The sequence below is a fragment of the Lineus longissimus genome, chromosome 5 (genome assembly GCF_910592395.1).
Source record: "Lineus longissimus chromosome 5, tnLinLong1.2, whole genome shotgun sequence".
Lineage (NCBI taxonomy): Eukaryota > Metazoa > Nemertea > Pilidiophora > Heteronemertea > Lineidae > Lineus > Lineus longissimus.
Window position 1 is genome coordinate 3,373,431 of NC_088312.1, and position 17,908 is coordinate 3,391,338.

Genomic DNA, 17,908 nt, shown 5'->3' on the forward strand with positions numbered 1-17,908 from the left:
GGTGGCTCCCGTATAAATTCTGGAACTAAAACGACGGAACGAAGAAAAAATACACCATTGAAATCACCTCTTTACTGAATTAAGATACATCTGTAGGAATGTAATTTTCGCACACAGATAACATTCATTCAGAAATTTTCAAAGTAGATGGCATGCTATCTTTTAAGCCCTCAGACTCAGTGCAACTGTTTTTTTGTTTTGTTGGCGCCCTATATATTTTCGTTGCCAGATAATTGTTTCAAAATGGCGCCCCGCCCGGAATGTTTATTTTCTTAGGAGAAAATCCAAAAGAATTGCTTGAATTGAGCCAATTATCTTTCATTCTTGACATTTAGCAAACGAACTAACGGTACGTAATGAGAACGATATCACAACGAGGCGTCGTCCATATCGATATGGCTTTTGTTTCAGTGTTTCTGAGAGATTTTGTCATGTAGATCTATTTTCGGACAAGTAGTGCTGGTGCATTCTTGTTAACTCAATAACTGTTTTCTCTTGTTTGTTAGTTGTGGCCTCTGGAAAAAACTTCAAATTTCTGATCCTAAAGCTTAAATCTTTTTCAGCCATTATGGCGCCATTAGATTGGAACAAGGTGATGGCAGTGAACCCGGAGGAGATGGAAGAGGATGACGCTGATGCCATTCTCGACCTTTTGGGAGAGGTAGAGTATTTGTTTTTTGCAATAAGTTGTGCCCCGAAAAGTTTTTCTAAATGAGTTCATAAGATAATGACTGTGAAATAAATTTAGCTTCTACCAGGGCACTATACACATTTTCAAACTTTCCAGGGGTGTTCTTGTAATCCTGTTTATCAGGTTAGGAATTTTATTGGACCTCATTTTTCTCATCCAGTATGATCCAGAAGATGAAGAAGACACTGCCAGATTGAAGCAGCTCTTTAGGGTCACACAGGCTGTCATGGTAATCAAAGGAGAGGAGGCTAAGGTTTCTATGGAGGAGCTTGAGAAACAGGCTATGGCAGCTGGTCAGGGAGATGCCACCAGAGGTAAAGAATCTAAGAACAATTTACTGTGTGTAATGGGGTTGCAGATCCTGCTTATTGTACAATGAGGCATGTACCACTTCAATGCACATGCAAAAATTGTGACAACAAAAGCAATGCTGATGATGTAAAATCATGTCACACGTGGTTATGCAGTACGATCTAACGATCGCGAGCCTAAGATTTTAATTTCCTTTGTTTACTTCAAAATCAAAGTGATATTCTTTCAGAACAACATCTCTTGGACCAGGTTAAAGATCTTGAAGATGAATTGAAAGATCTCAAGGTGAGTTTTATGTTTAATGGGACAAGTTGGGAGTGGCCAGAATGATAACACCCCTGCTTGCCACCATGCTCCTCAACCTGTAGTGTCATAACAATGCAGCTCTCTTATAATGATTTTATAGCAAATGTTGTGATGCGATTTTGGACATGCCTTGCAAATTTCAGCTGGGGCAGTAGTTAGGCCAGATTCCTTTCTAGTGCTATGTCTATTGCATTTTTATGAGTTGAGGGAATGATTCAGATGATAAAAAATCTTTTTCTGTTCTGCAGAGATTTGGCACAGATGCCCCAAGGGATACAAAATTCATTCGAGAAGAGATGCAGGATCTTGAGAAACAAGTTGACATGTTACAGGAGGACTTAAAAAGTGCGGAGCGAGAGCTCGGTAATGAAAAACAACAAGGAGAAAGGGTAGGTCGAAATATAAAGGCACAAAAATGTGGTGGTTTACAGTACATGTATGTAAAAATCAGGCTCTTTTCTAGAATTTCTCGGGGCATATATCTAGTGCCATTTTCCAGAAGGGAACACTGCCTCATTCTCTAGGATCAGGACCTGATCATCCTGGCAGGTTGAACTATACATTAATTCTACGTCATTGAGCAAAAGCCGGGAGAAAACAGCACTTTTTGTCAAGCATTTCATTGTCGCTTTCTTGTGTTTCAGTATGCTTCAAGAGTTGAAGAACTTGAGAAAGAAGTCATTGAAGTTAAGAGAGAGGTAAGCTTGAAAATAATCTTAACCGTTTACTGAATACATGTAGCTTCACTTGCTGATGGAAAAAATGCTACGTTACTTGCTAGAAATTAAGCAACTTTGCAAAGATCTGGTAAGGGGCCATGATACTCGTGTCATGGTGATGGTGATGATGAAATACTAGATTTCAGGGCAAATTGTGATGTGTCTGGTTGTGGAAGATTAGCTCTTTAAGCACAGTTCTTCTCATTGTTCTGAATTTGCCAACCTTTTTAATTTCAGAATGATCAACTCCGTGATGAGATCCGTGATTACCAGAACCAGCTTGATTCTGTGCGTGAGCGTATACAGGAACGACGTGGTGTGGATTCTGACTGGAAAGAGAAGATCGCCCGAAAAAACCGTGAATTGGTTGAAGCATTGGAAGAAGTCAACGTAAGTACAGTAGAACCTCTCTATTAAGGACACCCCGGGTGCTGTCCTTTATAGAGAGGTGTCCTGATTAGAGAGGTCAAAACGAATGGAAACAACCAATTTGGGACCAAAATTAGTGTCCTGAATGGAGAGGTTTCTTAATAGAGAGGTGTCCACTAAGGGAGGTTCCACTGTACTTACATGTAATAACGATTTTGAAAAATTCGAGTAGTTCGGTCATCCATTGCTGTAGATAGAAAGCCATAGCCAACTAAATTACATCTGGAAATGTTTGGTAGTAACATTATAAACTAGCGGCCCCAACTAAAATGTCTTCATGAATTTCGATTTGTCTCTTTAGAATTTGACAACTGCCAATTCCAAGATAAATGATGAGTTCACTGGCCTCAAAAAGGATTTGGAAGATGCGACCAAGCAGATAGAACGAACCACTTCTGAGTACTCGAAGATGAAAGCGGTCATTTCAAAGTCTGACGAGGTCATTGATGGGATGAGGAAGGAGAATGAGATTCTAAAGACACAGGTTTCTGATCTTACAGAGCAGGTTCGCTCGAAAGCAGACGCGGACGATGACATCATGGTGGCTGTGAACAACAAGGTGGAAGAATGGAAGGTTAGTTGTGGCCAGATTTATGAAAAATATGAAGTTGGATCTGTCCTGTGAGTCGATCTGAATAAACGCAATTCACTGCTTCTGCCAACGAAAACAATGAAATCAATTGAATTGGAAATCGCTTGGATGCTAAATTTTACATTGTTTTCTCTTCCTCTTATAGAGTATTCTAGCAGACAAAGATGCTGAAGTCTTAGAATATCATCAGCAAGTCCGCAGACTGAAAGAGCAGCTTATGTCGTCGAATATGGACACTGAGAAAACGTCGGTCGCTGTCTTGACCAAAGCGTGCGGTGAACGTGATAAGCAGATAGAGCTTCTCCGCAATCAATTAGACCAAGCTACAGGTGATATCGAGTTGAATCTAGGGATAATCGATGATCTCAGAAATGAACTGAACAAAGGTATGTGTTTTGAAATATCGTTATCTGATATTGTAAACTTTTACCAGTAGATATTGATAACCTGTTTCTTGCAAGGTAATTTTTCTGGGTTAATCACTTGCAGAGTTGAGTCACTCTTCATCATTTGAGTAGGCTCCTTATTTTCTTAATCGATGGCATTGCCAATGATGAAAAACAGATCCCTTCAAGTGCAGCACTCTTAGGAAGGAATATCGGCTATCAAAAGTATGGATCTATAAGGTGTCCATGATTTGATTTAACCATGCTGTTGTGCATTTCAGCTGGTAAAGGTCCAGGAGACAAACAGATGCTGAAGATTCGCGAGCAGCAGAACAAGCTGACCGACATGAAGGAGAGGCTGGACGATGCTGAGATGAGGATGCGGGAAGTAGAAGATGATGCGGTGGATAAAGATAAGCTGCTGAATGATGCGATTGAGAGAATGAGGCAGTACGAAGCGGTAGGTCTTATTTTTCATCGTCTGAAGGCAGAAATTGGAATATTCTTGATTATTGTTCCAAGGCTTTGGAGATATCACAACTTGGTTGGCTTGTCCACTGAATTTAGTGTCTAGAAGGCTTAAAAGAGAAGTTTTTGTTACATTTTGAACAGACTAATCCAAGTACTTCATTCTGCAGTGTTAAATATTTCTATTTTGTTATTATGTAGGGAGAATATGGTCTGCCAGACGCTGTACAAGAAATCAAGGAAAATAAGCTACAAGTCAATATTAGAGACAGGTACGTATCAGGCTTTTTACGAGCTTAACAAAGTCTCAACAACCGTCTTCCAGCAAGGCCAACTTTGGGATTATCTTATCTTTATTAATTGGTCTGTCTTGTTAATTTGTTGAACTCATTCTCCTAAAATATCAAATCTGACTCTTCAGGCAAATCGAGGAATTGACCCAGTTTGTGAACAAGTGTGAACTGAAGATTAATGATTTGTATGATGAGAATGAGCAGCTTCGTGAACGCCTCAATCTTGAGCCGGCAGCACCCATCGATCTTGGTACATTCAGAAGGAACAAGAGTGCCCAGCAACAGCAGGATAGGGCCCTTAATCAGGTGTTACAAAAGGAGGTAAGAGGACCTTCTTGTTCTAATCCTTCAGGTCACACACATGTAAGAGCAAAACTGTGGTCGCCTCTGCATGGCGCTGACTGTCAATAGGGTTTTGCATTGTCTGGCTATAGTCACCTGATTGTCAGTAGTTATTGACTTGTTGTACTTTCTGTTTGTTCTAGGTTGAAAGGCTTGAAGAGGAGAGAGTCGATTTGAAAAAGGAAATCAGGAGACTAGCACAAATGAATGGACAGAGGTAAAGATTGTCTTTTATGAGGGATCTGACTCGAACTGTTATACATGTAGATGCGAATATTTCTTAGTTAACAGTATGTCTCATTTTGGAAACTTTGCTTCATGCTATGCCAAACTAAACATGTTATTCATGAATGCTTTTCTCCCTCATCTACAGAGCCGTCGCTATTGGTCTGACCCATGACGACATGCTCAAGATCAATGACTTCACCGAGGAACTGAAGGCCAAGAACAAGGCTCCGTCTGGCAAGTCTGGTCGATTGATCAGAGATGATATTGAGATGGATGAGCTGAGAAGCAGGGTAAGAATGTAATTCTTATCAAAATCTGAAATATGTAGTCAAATCAGTGAGAATATTTGTTGAAATGGAGAAACAGATCTTTTGGCAACGGGTCTGTACCAGTTTTATAAGTTTGCATTTCAATCATCCAATCTGCCCTTCTTTTTCCAGAACAAGGCCTTAGTTGAAGAAATGGATAAAAATGTGCGAGAAGTTGAGAAAATCCGCCAAGAAAATGCAGAGTTCCGACTAAAGCATAAAAGTGATGATGATCAGAACAAGAAACTGGAATCTGGATTAAGAGAGATTAGAGAGCAGATTATGGATTTGTCAGCGAGTCCTGGAGGAGAGATAAACCAAATTGACTGCCCTATTCTGGAAAAAATGTTAGCTGTAAGTTGAAACCTTAAATGCATTTCTGTTTGTTATTTCAATCAACACTGGCCTGTGATATCTGAGATAAACAACTTGATAAAGCAATTTTGATAAAATTGTAACTTATGACCCACATTTTCTTTTCCTAGGCAATAGATGCCAAACATATGACTGGGGACTACGACACCTCCTTGTACCTGCAAGCGAGGGTTAACAACCTGGAGGGTCGAAACGATGAGCTGAGGAAGGAACTGAGAGAGAGTCGATATGAGTGTACTAAGGCCAAAGTGGACTATGAAAAGAGTCAAGCAAAGGTGAGCTTTGAGTGAAAAAAGGAAGGAAAAACTAACTGTGGCAGAGGCACAGTGATGTTGAAATTGCTGCTGGTCTTCTTACTGATAGGTTATGGGTTTGAATCCTTTCTGTGTCCGAGCTCAGTACCTGCTAGGTAATCAAATTATCTGATTTCACTCTCCTTTAACTTCTGTGCACTTAATCAAAGTCTTTTATTTCTAGACTGAAAAACTTGAAGCCGATCTACAGGCTATCAGGGATCTTGGTGCCGGCATTGGAGGACCAGTCAACGCAATGTCGCTGCCGGAGAACATGGCCGTGACCAGCGCAGACGTCATCTCGAGCCTGAACGAGCATCTGGTCCTCGTGCTACAGGAGCTCCACCTGAAGGAGGACATTGCACAAAGAATGGAGGACGCCATGGAAAAGTATAAACGCAAGTTCGCCCTGATCAGACATCAACAGGGACTGCTCTATAATGACTACATCAATGATAAAAGGGTAAGTTTTAGTCTTTACAAAAATATTTTGTTAAAAAATAATTGACCTCATGATTTTTTTATCATTAGGTTTAAGAGAACCATCCATTCGGTTAAAATTAACCGACGAGAACTCGTAAAAGTTTGTTTTGGTGAGCTTGTTCACTGAGAACATTTCCTGGTTTACCGTAGTAATATAAGACGTGTCTTTCAGGAATGGGAGGAGGAGAAAAAGAAGTTTGAAGAAGCCGCTCAAGTTACAGATGGTCGTCTGGAGGAGGCAACAACAAGGTTACAAGAATTTGATGTAAGTGCACAGTGTCTTATTATATCTCATTTCCATTCATTAAAAAAGGTAAATTAAACAAATTTTCAAAAAATTCGTGATTCTTATCATCACCTCAGTTTGCTGGTGGCATGTTAATGGAACCCAAGGGTGATCACAATATTTTGGCCATGTAAGAGTAAGACCTCTGACCTTTTCATATCCTAGAACCTCCCAAGACACATATTGAATCTTGCTCGGTGTTGTGGTATACAGGTACATAGATTGTATGAGTTATTGTCCTTTGATTTCCAGCGACTGGTGGACACTCTCTCTCAAGATGAATCGGAAGTTCGAAGACGAGTCTCGGAGACGACCCGAAAGGTCACCGTGCTGCGAGTAAATGAGAAAGCTCTCACCAGGAGGTACAACGCCATGGTCGAGATGGAAACGGCCCACAGGAGGGAGAATAATCGCTTGAAGAACGAGATGATCCAGTGTGAGAGAGCTGTCATGGAAAGGATCGGCTATTTACAAAGATACAAGGTATTGTAACGAATTCCTGAAAACTCAAAAAGGGTATTTGCAAAATCAATGAAAACAAAACACCGACAGAAATATTTTAGTTTTCTGTATTCTGGAAAAGTTCTGTGAGATTATCACATGATTTTTTTTCACTCACGTTTCGTCCTTCACACAATCATGTCTCTTCCAGGATATGGCCACCTTCAAACTTGCTCACCTCCAGAGAGCCCTGGACGAATCAGTGCCCAGCGCTGACCTCGACCATGCCAACCGACAATACAATGAGCTGACAGAGAAATACCGTGACCTCCTCGAGAAGGGTAACTCGTTAGTGGCACGATCAGAAGAGTTGACATCGCTGGAGGAGGATGTGAAGTACTTGAGACTTGACAATAACAATATCAAGAAGTTGCTTGAGACTGAGAAGGAGAGGACGCACACGTATGAGGCGGCATTGGATGAGCTTAGGAAGCAAGGTAGGCAACTTTTCAAAGATCATTATTTTTCAAAATCTCCCAATGGAGGAACTGTACCATGTACATTTGATTTCATTAAAACTGAAATTAAGCCTTTTAAACCATTTTAGGACTGATTTCTTTTTCCCTCAGGCATCAGAGGCGATGCAGCATTGTCTGATAGTAACGTGATCGCAACATCGAGAAAGATCACGACGCTTGAAATGAAGGAATTGAACGAACGCCAGCGAGCAGATCATGCCCAGCGGATGTACGAGCAATACAAGATGACAGTGAGAGACCTTGAGCAACGAAACCTAGAACTGGAACAGAAATTTGCTGAGGTAAATTTTCAAAATCCAGATAATGTCAACTTCTTGCTTTCGGGATACCTCTTGATTGAACCCTGGGTTAAAACACCAGTTTTCTGCTTAAAACTCTTAAAGATCTGTGGTAAAGCTTCTTTCAGACAGTTGTTAATGCAAGCGTGTTTATTGCTTCCAGTTCCTTTCAATTCATGCTTATTGTATTCCAGCTGACAAAAATGAGTCTTGAAATGCAGAAAGTTGAGCGCGATCTTCGGGACGAGTTATCAGACTGTGTGACGAAGGAAGTAAGCAATGCAGATAGGAAGAGGATCATGGCGCTGGAAGAGGAGTCAGTCAATCTGAAATCTGAGGTCTCAAAACTCAAGGAGATTGCGGAAATCGGAAGTACACAGGCAAAGACGCTTGAAGCACTGCAGGTCTCCCGTGATAAGGAGGTGATGTCGTTACGGCAACAACTGTTGGATATTCAACAGCAGAGTGATGAGAAAACCATCATAGGTAAGATTTTGTTGAGGTTGGAAGATACTTCGGAGTCATTGTGAGTCTTGTCACTGTACACTTGTTGTTGTATTCAACGAATGACCCTGCTGGCAAAGGCCACATTTGAGAAATGCCATGGAAATGAGGCGATCCCTCTTTTAAGTGTATGCACAGTGGGTAGTAACATTTTTGTTCTTTTTAGGAAAACTTCATCGGCAGATTGTCCTTCTTCAAGTCAGTGAAGGTACAGCAGTCAGGAAGTGTGAAGACGCCAAGAAAAAGATCACAAAACTTGAAGCGCAACTGCTGCGGCAGGAGCAGAAGGTAGATGAGAAAGAGCAGACGATATACCATAACAAGGTGGAGAGCAGGAGCAAGGCTAAACATCTCAAGAGGACCATCCAGTCTTTGAGACGTCAGTATAGTGGCGCAGTTCCACTCACCAAGCAGGAGAAGTTCAGTAAGATCATGGTACAGCTTCAGGAGGACAAGAAAAAGATGCAAGTCGAACTGAAAGAGGTGGGAAAACATTACAGTTGTTTTGTTTACTCTGAATCAGTATTGCGGATCACTGCAGTTTGGTCTACAGATGTACCCTCAAGTGTGGGATGTTTTGCTAGCACTGGTATCACCAGATATCATTAGACATTACCGGAGTTTACCAGTGATTTTGAATCTGCAGTTTGAATGAAGTTGCATAACCTTTCCCACTCCAATAGCATCAGACAGTGAAACATGAGGCAGCTCTTGTATTCTCACCTTTTTTTTTCAGATCCATGACCAGAAGATCACCTTAGAAGATGAGTTGGCGCAGATCGAACTGAAACACGAGAGTCTACAGGACCTGATGGTGACTCTGAAAGATGGTAAGGGAGCCCAGAAAGTGGCCGAGTGGCACAGTAAGATGGAAGGCCTGAGACTGGAGGAGCTCAAACAGAAGAGGCAGATCAACAGGCTTCAACACCAGGTGAGACTTAAATCTCCTTCAGAGGTTGCTATTGGCTATTTCTAACTCTCAGTTCTCTAAGAGTCATGTCAGTTAATCAAACAATCCTACAGCTTGGTTTTTCATCAGATTTAACCTCGAAAGTTCTGTTGCTACCACATGTCCCAAAATAGTGGCAGACAATATTGGGCCGGGTGACGTCATGTAAGTGTTGGAAATAGAAATAGAAGTTCAAACAAGTAATCTTGATAACACTTTTAGGGTGTGATCCCAGAGTTTATCAGTCACTGTGTTCTTCTTTCAGATCAAGTACCTGGAAGGAGTGATCAAGGCCAATGAGAACACCATCAGCAGCATGGAGGAGGATGGTGTCAAGCTGGCCAAGGACTTTGAAGAGCGTCAACTCCAGTGGGAGCAGAGGGAGGTGGAGTTGGAGAGAATGATTGCCAGTATGGAGCAGACGCAGAATGAGATTGCTGGAGCAGCGTCTGAGGTAAATATTACGTTGAATTTGAGTGCTTTCAAAAAAAATTTGAAAGTAATGTAACCAGGTATAAGATCAATCATTAAGATAGTTATTCATTGCAATTATTTCTTCATTTACTTGATTTCAGTTTGAGACTGCTGCCGGCTGCTTGCCCGACCCGGCACTGCCGATCCCTAACCAGTTAGAACACGCCATAGCTACCATCAAGAGGAATGTAAAGACTATCCTAGACACACAGGCGGAAGCCAAGACACTTAGAAAGGTTAGTATTTGGTGTGACCTGGCTCCACTGATGAGCCATTGGGCAGCCTGGACGATAGCTCAGCAGACCTTAACTGACTAACGGTTAGATAAATGGGGCAGTGAGGGAAACTTGGTTGTTTCACTGAGGCTTACCATGTAAATGCTATTTAGTGATATTCTAAAGATTAATTAACACTAACTGAATTGATTTGATCATCTTTTTTTCAGAGAAATACCGAAGTTGAACACCTACTCAAAGAAACAGAAAGAAATCTGATGACTCGCGACAAAATAATCAATGAGCTGCGATTGCGTATGCCTGCCTCATCCGACAGAGATGAGATCATCATGAAGGCCACGGCCAAGGCTACATCGACTATGAGGCATCCGGATGATGATTATGAAATGACCCACGCATTGAGTATTGCTCAGTCAACAGTTTCTAGTCTTCAGGTTTGTTGAATCGATTCTCCCTGTTTTAGTGTACATAGTTACAGACTGAATGTATAACTTCTAGTATTGTTGAGACTGTTTTGGAACCATTCAATGAAGTTTCACTCGAAGGATGTATAAAGTGGACAAATTATAACCCTGTATGAAACAAAAACTAAAGTTCCCTCTACTTGAGTGCCTATGCCAGGATCTGTTGAAAATCCCTTACACACAGGGCGTAAATATATAACGTGCTGTGGACTAAAACTGTCCAAATGAATTCAACCAAAGTTAAATTCTTTGTCCCTGGTGCTTGGACATCAGGCGTTCACCATCTGTCCATCTCCTCTTGTCCCTGGCCACTCTTATCGCTGTATCCCATGGCAGTACAAAGCATTCCAACTCTTTTGTCATTGTGCAGTGCCAGGTATTCTCTGGCTGTCCACATTTCCATCTCCTGTCTTCTATCAGATAACTAAAGGACCTAATTTGGCTTTTCTCTCATCTCAGGCTAGGGTGAATCAGAAAGATGAAACTATCCATAAATACCAGGATCTCCTGAAGGCAGCCCGTGAAGACATCAAGGAGATGAACCGACGGCATGAGGAGGAGTTGCAACTCATGCAGCAGAAACTTCACAGCAGAAGTGATGCAGCGTTCCTCAAGTTTAAACAGGCGGCTGAGGAGCTGATCAACAAGCAGTCACCCGATCTTCCCACCAACAAACAGGTACGCTTCTCTTAGACTTCAGAAAGGTTGAAAGAGACAAGATTTGTTCTCGACTTGGCAAAGCACTAGGTTTCCTTAGTCATATTTGACTGTGGTGTCAACTTAATTGTTTTTCATTCAATTCTTCAGCTTGCCCGCTTGAATGAGCTTGAGGATACAGTTGCCGAGCAAGACAATGCTGTCGCCGCCCTGGTGGAGAGGTTGAAAAACGCCAAGCGTGAGATAGAAGGTTGGAAACAAAAATATGACGATAATATCAAGCACTACGAAGCGGAGAAGGACAAGTGAGTAGAATGTTGTTAACACTTTTAATTTCTTGTAGGCCTTATAGTTTATAAAGGCCAGTGTGGTTTAGGAAAAAGGCTACAATGTTACAATGGAGTTTCACACTGCTTTTGTATTGACCGCCTCGGATCATTACACATTTTCATTATGATCAACAGCATGATGTCGGAGCACCAGACTGAAAAGAACGAACTAAACGAAAAGATTAACAAGTTGACTCGTGAGATTGATGCCCTACGGAAAGAAATCGAAGAGCTATCCCGAGAGTGTGAGATGCAACGGCAAGCCAACGAACGAGCTCCGACCACAACCATGAAAAATATGGTGGAGAGACTGAAGAATCAGCTGGCTTTGAAGGAAAAACAACACAAGGTACATATATACTTGCATTTTCAGTATTGTCTCTGTAATGATAGATGTCACTTGTTTGCTATTATGACAGCAGGCATGCTTAGGATAAGGCCCCCTCTCCCTTAGAATCATGATATTCTTTTCGAAAAAAACATACTGTTTGTTTTAGTACTGTTTGTGGGTTCTGCCAATGTTTCTTCCCGATAGTTTTGAATCACAATCACCAACTATTTTTGGCTTGTGGAAAAGCCAATGTGAGCAGATGGCTGGGGATTGGTGTGGTCAGGTCAGTAAACAGATTGGTTCTTTTGCAGGCATTGAGCAAGGCTCTGATTGATATCCGGGGAGACATGGCCACCCAGGCAGAGGTGTGCGTCAAGGCAACGGCCCAGGAACAAGCGGCTGATGCAAACGTACAGAAGCTTGTTGCCAGACATACCAAGGAGTTGCAGGATGAGGTCGAAATTCTCCGGGGACAGAATCTCAAGTGCAAACAGCAAGTCAAGAAATGTAAAGAAAAGGAGAACCTGCTGACATTGGAAGTTGAAGAACTTCAGCAAAGTCTCAGTAAGTAAATGTAAAAACCCTGAGGGTGATGAAGTGATTGATTTTGACTTCACACCTTTTATCTTTAAAAAACAAATGTCTTAAACTTTCCAGATAAAAGGGACACCCATGTAACCAAACTGAAACAAGAGAAACAGAAGCTGGAGCTGGAGATCGAGGAACTTGAGAAGAAATTGGAGCGATTAAGGGCGGCAAAGAAAGGTGGCCCAGCTGAGGAGCAATATAAACAAGAAATGGAAGAGATGAGGAGGAAGGTCCGTCTGCTCGAGGATGAGCTCAAACGCAAGAAGCTGCAGGCCGAGAAACCGTATGAGAAGGTGAGTAAAAGGAAATGTTTTCATCTAAAGTGTGAGCGGAAGAGCTGTTTGACTGCCTGACATCACAATGCCTCTTAAGTTTTTTCAGATGCCTTTCAGGCTATCATTGATCAACAAAATCGAACAGCACAGAAAAATATTTGATGTTTTGTAACAGGTGATGTTGTAGGAAGGTTCTTGTGAAATGCTTTCCAGAGCATGAGTTTTTTCATGGAACCAGATGCTGGGCTGACTTGGGTCAAACCAACAGCTCAGCTATGCAGTCACATTCACCAGTTTTGAAATGAAAATCTATTCACATGTACTTCACAGCATTGTTTGATAAATTTCATTATCGTTCAACAGGCTGAAGAGACAGTTGCCAAATGGGAGGAGACAAAGAAACAACAAAAAGCAATGGCAAGACTAAAACAACGCTTGACAGAAAAGGAACAAGAGAATGAAAAACTTTCGAAACAAGTTGAGCTGACAAAGCATGCACTTAACAGGTAAGCATTGAGGTGCTTGCCCCTGATCAGCACCCCCTGGTGGCATCTGTTGCCAAGTACTGGGGACAGAAATTGTCCAAAAAGTCCTGCATAAGGACAGAACCACTCTAATCAGCTCTTTCTGATACTACATTTGACCTGATTCACTTACCAGAAACAACTTTGAGTTAAAGTGGATGTTTTCTGAAATTCGTCCTCCATTGTATTGTATTTACCTCAACCTCTCCTTCAGGGCCAACAAGGACAAAGAGGGAATGGAGGGGAGGCTACGTCGTGTGCCAGAAGAGAAGATCACTGCCAGCGTTGCCATGAGAGCACACTCGGCCAAACCTGATCACGAGGAACAAGATCTCAAGAGAAGAAATTACGAATTGGAAGAAGAGGTAACAGATCTGCCTTGCCTGAATTAATGCAGTGCACTCCATTGTGCGAAATCGTTTTGTTGTGTCCATTGATGAGTATTGTACTGGCTCTTTCTAGAGCAAGCCACAGTCCTGTCCAAATCTCTAAAATGTTCTCTCAGTTGATATCATTCTCTTTCCAGCTGAGTGAAGTGAAAGCCCAGCTTGCTCTTGGTCCTGGGGCTGCACTAGAACAGGTCAATACAAAGAACAAATTTCTCAAAGAGAAATTGGAGGATCTCGAAAGGCAGACGGCTAGAAGAGCTTTGCAGGTTCGTATACGTTATCAGTATCATATGCTTCTCTCTTTGAAATAGTCATTATCTGACCAAATGAGATAATCTCAGCAGTTTAGGCATCTAATCAGAAGTCTTTGGATCTCGAACTGACTTGAGAACTGCTCCTAATTGAATCAGCTCAATGAGGTTAGTGCTTGAAACTCAGTGTTCAGGTTTGGCAGGGTAAATATTAAGACTTGTCTTTTTTTAGGGTATGAGTGGGTCTGAACAGGAAGCAGCATACAGACAGCTCCTTGAGCGGGAACAGAAGCTTCACCGGCAATACATTAAACTGTCCGAGGAGAATATCGAACTCAAGTTTGAGAATGAACAAATGGGCAAAGACCTACCAAGGTTGAAGGAACGCATCAAAGATTTGCAGCAGTATGCGGAGGTTCTGAAGCATGAGAATTCTGAGATGAAAGGCACATCAAGGTCGCTTGGATCATTTGGGTCTTCGTCTACTGGTCTTCGCAGGGTAGGTAGCATTAAAGGGAGGAAGGAGGTAGAAATTGGAATGCAAGACATGGCCATTTGCTTCGGTCTTGTGGGTCTTTGTCAGAGTTTCACAATGTGGTTTGACAGAGGATTAGCTTATAGAATTAAACATGTTCATGTGTACAAAAACTTTCAAAAATCATTGCTTGTTTCAGATTGGAGACAGTGGTAAAAGTACCAAGGAACTTGAAAAAACGATTCAACTATTGAAAAAGGTGGTCGAGCGAGTTCAATCTGAGAATGAGCGACTGAAGAGGGCACCTGGTCCTGCAAGTGAGGATGTAATGGCTGGTCTAGAAGTAGAAAATCATGGCTTGAAGATTCAACTAGATGACCTGCGGCAGAAGTTTGGAGCACAGTTGAGTCAGCGGTATGAAAGCACGCAGAAAGGAACGGCAAAGATGGCTGCTGATTATGAGAAAATTCGAAAGGAATTACGGAAGGTAGGGAAAGAAAGTATTACTGTGTGACTCTTGAGGCATGCTTAGTTTTATGACTGATTGCGCTAAAGAATGTATTAGCTGAACTCGCCAAGACAGTAGCTGTGTACATGTATTTGGCTGCCGATTTCCTTGAACATGTTTCAACAAGTTAAATTACACAACCTCCATCATTCCAGGAGGTTGAAGCCAACGAAAAGTTACGCATCGAGAAACGTCAGGTGGAGATGACTAATGAGCAGTTGAAGAAGGAGATGGAGATTGTAAAAGCAAAGTCGGAGATAGAAGATGACAGACGATCGAACGCTGGTATGGGCCATGGGTTGGATAGCAAGGGCTGGACAAACGCCGTCGCAACCAGGATGTATGAGGAGAAGGTCAAGGCACTGCAAAATGATCTGGAGAAAAAGGTATAAAGAAGATTTAACCAGTTCACTGTCACGCCTGTAAATATGCAGGGGAGTAGATTCTACCATTATGTGTCATGGCTGTATACATGTATATACACGTATGGGTATATCTCCTTTTGAACCCTGTTTGTGAGGTTTATATGGCTTTTCAACAGCACGCACCTGGTATCCAGGGGATGTTTCTACCACCTTCCTTCTGGTGTTGGGCTCCTGTGAGTCAAGATTTTAGCTTGAAAATTGCACAGTGGAGAGCCAGCCCTCTTCAGCACATCATTTTATTTTATGTATATTATTATTTCAGAATGGCATGTTGTCTGACATGAAGACATTGCTTCGAGATGCTGCCCAGAGAGAAGAGAGTCTGGTACAACAGCTAGATGAAATGAATGAAAAGGTCAGACTATATTGTGACTAAAACGTGATTTCTGAATCAATGAAGAGATAATAGTTGCGAAATATCAGGACTGACCTGATCTAATGTGAGGATGAAACTAGATGAAACCAGATGAAACTGGATTTTCAGTTGATAGAATTATATGGCGATGTAATGAGAGGACAATGTAAAATGATAAGAGGCAACGATCAAGACTAACCCCCCCCCCCCCCCCAACAAAAATGTTTAATCAAACTAACTAAATGATATATTTCATGCTCATTTTCAGATTGTGGTATTGGAACGTTTCCCGCAAGGCGCTAACATCAGTGACCATGACCTGATGCAGCAGTTCCAGCAGATGAGGCTGAGGGTGGATCGCCTGGAGAACGAGAAACGTGAACTGCTGCATGAGTTGAAGATGTCTAGGCATCAGGATCGAGGCTCAGATGAGACAGTAAGTCCTCCTCAAGAAAAATATTATGTTTTAATGTATCAAAAATACATGTACCTTTTGAATTCTGAGTTCACATTTGACGTGAATTGTATTTCATTGAATGTTCCAGTTTTTTCCACCAGGCCATATTCACTGAATCAAAAGTTTACAGTTTGAAAAGACCTAAAGTGGATAGAGTGGCTTTTTCATCTGAACTCATCAAGTGTTCCTCAGGATTTGAATTCAGCGGTTTTTTTCCCATTTTAGCCGACGGAGGACATGTTAGCGAGGCTAGCTGCATCTGATCGAGTTCTTAATGAAAACGTCGAGCTCCGTCTGCAACTAAAAACACTGCAACTCGACAAAGACAAGTCAGGGATGGAAGTGAAAAGGGTAGGTTGTCATAGTTTGTGTCTTCCTAAACTGGAAATGCTTTGATGACGTGCTCTAGGCCAGATGTCATGGGAACCCTATCTGGCTGAATTGGTCCTGCCCCTAGTCTCTGTTGATGTTTTTTTAATCATCATATGTTCAACTCATGTTGTCTTCTGTAACGTCACCTTCAAGACTCCATGAACCTATATCCCTTTATTTTTTCAGTTGAAAGAAGAACTGTCCAACTTCAGTCCGGAGTTTTTCGAAGAAATTGAGGATCTTAAATTCAACTTCAAGGAAGCCATTCAGAAAAATGTGCTTTATGAGGAACAATTGAAACAGTTTTCACAACAGTTTGGGGTGTCTGTGAACATTCCAGGATTGTGAATAGATGCACCAACCAGTTTCACTATGTATGACGTCACGAATAGATGGAATTTGCCCTATCAGTCAATACAGTCTGGTTACTGCCTTCAGTCTGTGAAGTCAGTCTTTCAAGCCGATATTGTTGTGTGTACACTGGACTTCAGACAACTGTGATGAGCTTAGAAAATGGCTCTTAGTTTTGAACTGTAGTGAGAATCTTTAAATATTTTTTAAATGGAGATAGTTTAGTCCTTTTAAGTTTAGTTTAGTTTAGTTTAAAACAGTTTTTGTTGACTTAGCTTTTCTGTGCAGAGAACCTGTATAAATAATGCAGATGTATGTAGTGCCATGTATTCTTGATGTCTACTTCAAATCGTTTTTGAAAAGGGAGTCCTCAAGAAAATTTTTTGCAGGACCCACTGTATGTAGTTCAGTAGTTTTGTAATCCGAAATACGTGTAGGTCAGCCTGTGACCACATGACGTAGTTTCTTTTCAAATAGCAAGTCCAAAAATTTATCTAAAAGCCACAGCCCATGGATTACCTTTCATGCAAGCTTTTGTCAAATTTTGTATTGGCTGCCTTCTCGCTACACATACCGTCCAAGCCACTGATCTTTCTTTATGATTTGATTATCAAAAGTGTTGTCTATTTTTGTCTCATGATCCCTGGGTGTCAATCAAACTGGTTTTGTGTCTGTGCTGTGCACAGCAAGACAGATTCAGGGCTGTAAATTGCATGCGAGATATTTTATTTGAATGTTGATGTAAATAATAACCGATTGTTTTGTCATGATGGTATTGAGTGACAGTATTCTACTTAGAAATGAATTTTATACCTGTACTGTATTGCCTTTATAACTTGGATTGATATGGAAGAGAGAAATCAGGGAGTGAGAAGACCATCCAAATCAAAAAGCGTCCTTTACTTTACAGCAAATCGAGATTATCTTTGAAGTGACTGATTAATAAAGTTTATCACAGTATCATTATGTAGTTATGTAATTATATCAATAGGAATTAGAATTTTGTTCTTCCAGTAGAATACATTTTTTGTACTGGTAAAATAAACGAACAAAGGTAAACATAGAAATATCATGTTTCCTAGTTATTGTTTTTCTGGTATTGACGAGGTGGTCATATTCTAGGGGGTCTCTGAAAGGGTAAGCATCTCGAAGCTGTTTCAACCAACTCCGCTGGAATAATATTATAAGTCACAAATCCTTGGAAAGATTGGCCGAGTCCATTATA

At 41.3% G+C, this 17,908-nt stretch overlaps 1 protein-coding gene across 1 annotated transcript; it reads left to right on the plus strand.

The window, feature by feature from the left end:
• The first annotated feature begins 241 nt into the window (after positions 1 to 241).
• LOC135487825 (centrosomal protein of 290 kDa-like) lies at positions 242 to 17,737 on the plus strand. The gene is made up of 42 exons (XM_064771921.1): positions 242 to 349; positions 564 to 661; positions 852 to 1,005; positions 1,233 to 1,288; positions 1,558 to 1,698; positions 1,954 to 2,007; positions 2,266 to 2,418; positions 2,759 to 3,031; positions 3,195 to 3,435; positions 3,717 to 3,895; positions 4,105 to 4,175; positions 4,325 to 4,517; positions 4,682 to 4,755; positions 4,912 to 5,056; positions 5,207 to 5,428; positions 5,560 to 5,724; positions 5,927 to 6,205; positions 6,398 to 6,490; positions 6,764 to 6,994; positions 7,164 to 7,449; positions 7,582 to 7,772; positions 7,964 to 8,255; positions 8,440 to 8,756; positions 9,010 to 9,204; positions 9,488 to 9,676; positions 9,798 to 9,932; positions 10,142 to 10,366; positions 10,856 to 11,074; positions 11,204 to 11,358; positions 11,518 to 11,731; positions 12,025 to 12,277; positions 12,371 to 12,594; positions 12,940 to 13,082; positions 13,315 to 13,465; positions 13,627 to 13,755; positions 13,973 to 14,239; positions 14,415 to 14,702; positions 14,879 to 15,109; positions 15,411 to 15,503; positions 15,772 to 15,939; positions 16,186 to 16,311; positions 16,519 to 17,737. The coding sequence occupies exons 2-42, from the start codon at positions 569 to 571 to the stop codon at positions 16,678 to 16,680; spliced, it is 7,470 nt and encodes a 2,489-aa protein (XP_064627991.1). The 5' UTR covers positions 242 to 349; positions 564 to 568; the 3' UTR covers positions 16,681 to 17,737.
• Positions 17,738 to 17,908: the final 171 nt, after the last annotated feature.